Source organism: Agelaius phoeniceus, chromosome 2 (genome assembly GCF_051311805.1).
Source record: "Agelaius phoeniceus isolate bAgePho1 chromosome 2, bAgePho1.hap1, whole genome shotgun sequence".
Classification (NCBI taxonomy): domain Eukaryota; kingdom Metazoa; phylum Chordata; class Aves; order Passeriformes; family Icteridae; genus Agelaius; species Agelaius phoeniceus.
The window spans coordinates 64,033,300-64,036,988 of NC_135266.1; the positions used below are offsets into that span (position 1 = coordinate 64,033,300).

The following is a 3,689-nucleotide window of genomic DNA, read 5'->3' on the forward strand; positions in this document are numbered from 1 at the left end:
GGTCTCCCCACCTCTTCCTGCAAAATGTTAGCTCACTTTCGCACCAATCGCTTCGGGTCCTGAATGAAAAGGAGTGAGCAGCAGCAGAGCCGGGGTGTAGGAACTGCTGATGTGAACATCACTCCCTGGCTCTGCTGCACACCTCGTAAACACTCGCTCTCGCCTCATCTGAGCTACAGAGAGAAGCCAAAGCCGGCTGCCCGCACCTTTCTTCAGCAAACCTGCGGTGCTCTATCGGAGACACAGGGCTGAGCCCTCTGCTAATGACTGACATCACCGAGGAAATACGATTGCTTGCTATTTTTTTTTTGGCTGCATTTCCCCCCGCACTGGCAGTATCTTGATGGGGAAGCTGATCTCCAAAGGCTGGAGGAAAAGAGATGCTCGAGTTATCATGCTGGGGCTCGACTTCGCTGGCAAATCCACCCTTCTGTACAAACTGAAGAGCGGCCAGGCTGTGGAGACCTGCCCCACGGTGGGATTCAACGTGGAGTCTCTGAGAACTCCCTGTGGCATTTCCTTCACCCTCTGGGATGTTGGGGGACAAGACAGCCTGCGGGCCAGCTGGCCGAACTACCTGGAGGACATCAACACCCTCGTCTTCGTGCTTGACAGCACAGACACGGCCCGGCTGGCTGAAGCAATGGCGGCCCTGGAGGAGGCCCTGAGCCACCCTGGCATGGCTGGCATCCCTGTGCTGCTCCTGGCCAACAAGCAGGACGTGCCGGGAGCGCTGGCTCCTGCCCAGCTGGGGGAGATGCTGCGGCTCGGGGGGCTGGCCAGGCACCGCTGGATGCTCCGGGGCTGCAGTGCCCACACTGGCCAGGGCCTGCAGGAAGTGCTGGCCATCCTGGGAATGCTGCTGCGGGGCTCAGGGCACAGCTCCCTGTCCCAGGAGCAGCCCAGGCGAGCTCCAGAGCAAACCTGACCCTCACATGGACCTGTCCCTCTCACAGCTGCCTGCAGGTTTGTCACAGGGGATTCCAGCCTCCAGGCACCCCTACAAGGAGCAGAGCTGCAGCTGGGACACTCGGTGATGTCGGGATCTCTCGCTGGTCAGAGTGACCCCGAGATACGTTGGAAATTCTCTTTTCCCAGCCCAGCGCTTGAAGAAGGAGTCAGAGCTCTTCATTTCCTGGTCTCAAGGTTGTTTATTGTATCTTATCTATAAAATTCTTTCTCCTGACCTGCCAAGATCCATCCAGCAAGACAGTCCAGGCACTCTGCCTGTCCCCAGGGCAGTGTTATCTTTTTATACTAAAAACTACGTGTACAATATTTACAATTACTGTCCAATACCTATCACCTATGTTAGACAGTGAGCATCTACTCTAAACCAATCTAAAAGCGCCAACATCACAGCAGAAGATGGAGGCCAAGAAGAAGAAGAAGAAAGGCTGGACACACCCAGATTCCTCCGTCTTGCCCCCCTGAATCCCCATTCTAAAACCCCAAAGTCTACTTTTTCGCTTTGTGATAAATTCACTATCATTCTACTTAATTTGTCATGGCTTGCAGATCTTCATCTAAGGTTGGTAACTTGCTTCACAGGTCATAATCAAAACCACAGGGATTTTGGGCTCTGTGCCAGGGTCTCTGAGACCCCTGGCAGGGGTCTTGGCTGCTCAGGACAGCCAGAGGGATGTCCTGGGTCCTGACATGTGAAACACCCAGCTCCACACCACCAAAACCCACGCGGAGGATCTCTGAGCAAAACTCCCATCAAGGAGCAGTTTTGGCCACATCCCTTGGACTCTCATCTCTGGCTGCAGCTTGTCCCACTGTCACCACATTCCACTCATCCACTGTCCTTGTGTGTCCAGAGGTTCAGCGAGGATGCTTTTTAACATCTAAGAATTTTAACAGAGAGGTGTGCAAGGAACAGAAGTTTTCTTCATTCTGCAGCTCTCAGCCCAGATACATTTATCCAGATAGGATGATCTTCACATGGGGGGAGCTTGGATGTGCCCCATGCTGCTCCTCTCTCAGCATGGATCTCATGTTCATTGGCTGGGAATGCAGGAAAGCACTGAAAGGAATGGCTGGATGGGAGCAGTGTAAGCTCAGGACATCAAATGGGCAAGCAAGTAATTTGTTTTATTGCGGCATCTCCAGGTATAATAATCTTCAAGCCATGGAAGCAAGCTGGGATTTGATGGTGTAATGCAGTTTGAGGATGTGTGTATATTAATTTATGCATTTCTTGTAATGGTTCTTTCTTTCTCCATTCATCATTTTTATCAAAGAATTATTTCATGGACATGGTCCCTCATTTTCCTTGGATTATGTTTAAATATAAAGAAATCAGACCTGACTTTAAGATGCTTGGAAATATGTCACCATAGCCAGTCAACCTCTAAATATCCTCATGGTGGCCAGAGCAGCCAAGACAAACCCTGTCTCTCAGACTTTTGAAACTGCATGAGACCACTCCACATGCATTGGCTGGGGACCATGGGCACCTCTGGGCACAGGCAGGTTGGTGACCAAAGGTCCCTCCACACTCAGCTGTGTTCATGGCAAGTGAAAACACCTGTGCAGCTCACAACAGGACCAGGTTGTACTATGTGGTAGTGATGGTCTTTGTCCAATCCTGCTCAAACTACCATTGGAAAAACCTATAAAATGTGTATCCAAGATTCTGTGATCCAGAGTTAAAATTAAAATATTTTATAGTAATCCCTGCTTCATTATGAGATGAATGGGGGAAGGGGAGGGATAGGATACAACATTTTTATTTCTATTTTCCATTTCTGTTTCTATTCAGAAATCAGCTGCTTTCAAGGAACAGAATAGTCAGCCTAGAAACACCAAGGAGAAATATACAGCAAAACCCCCCTCTGTTCATACCAGAGCATTTTACAGTTTTTAAGGAATAAATTGTCCAGCTGCTGCTGGTGCTGTTATTAGCTGCACTTCATAGAAGGCAGCAGCTGGAATAGAGAGCTCAAACAGTCACGAAGAAACAGAATCAGACATTTATAGGAAAGTCTCAATAAAAGAATCCTTCCAACTGTTTTAGCTGCATTGATGTAGAACTACTACGTGCTATAAAACAGTGCTGCAGTGACAATGTGGCCTAAGCAGTCACAGTTATGAGAGTATTTAAATAGCACTGAACCATATAATTAATTCCATGACCTCTGTGCATGGTGAGGAGGACAAAATCACGTCTTCAAATCTTTGCAGGTGGCATAAGCTGGTTGATCTACCTCCAGCTTGTTGCAGGTGGTCATTTTTTATCTCTAGCACCCAAGGCTCCAACACATCTGTTAGCCATTTTGGACACAAGTCCTAGAGGCTAGTGTCCAAAATGGCCATAAAAGACTCTGTACTGCATTGCTATGCCAAAAAAACACATTGTCCTAGTTGAGTTTGCTGGTGTTTTGGTCTTGTGTCTCACATGGCACAAAACAGAGAATTGTGCATCAAGGTGAATTCAACAGAGACCGAAAGGGTGTTGTGGTGATGTCTTACTAAGTGCCCCTTGATGCCTGCATTGGATTCTACGGGATTGTCTGCTGGTAGTAAAATGAGGCATTGAAACCTTCCCATTTTCCTCTGAGTGTTTTCTAAGCTCCTTAAAAAGATAAAAAATAGGCTTTTCTGGCAGCAAATAGAGGTAAGCACCAGCCTTTGGCAGACATCACCAATTAAAAATGAAAACAGCAAGGTGGGAGGTGGGGAAG

The 3,689-nt window shown here is 48.3% G+C and overlaps 1 protein-coding gene across 1 annotated transcript; it reads left to right on the forward strand.

Annotated features, from left to right (window-relative positions):
- Positions 1-329: 329 nt before the first annotated feature.
- Positions 330-2,544, forward strand: ARL11 (ARF like GTPase 11). Its single transcript, XM_077174700.1, has one exon. The coding sequence runs from the start codon at positions 344-346 to the stop codon at positions 926-928; it is 585 nt and encodes a 194-aa protein (XP_077030815.1). The 5' UTR covers positions 330-343; the 3' UTR covers positions 929-2,544.
- Positions 2,545-3,689: the final 1,145 nt, after the last annotated feature.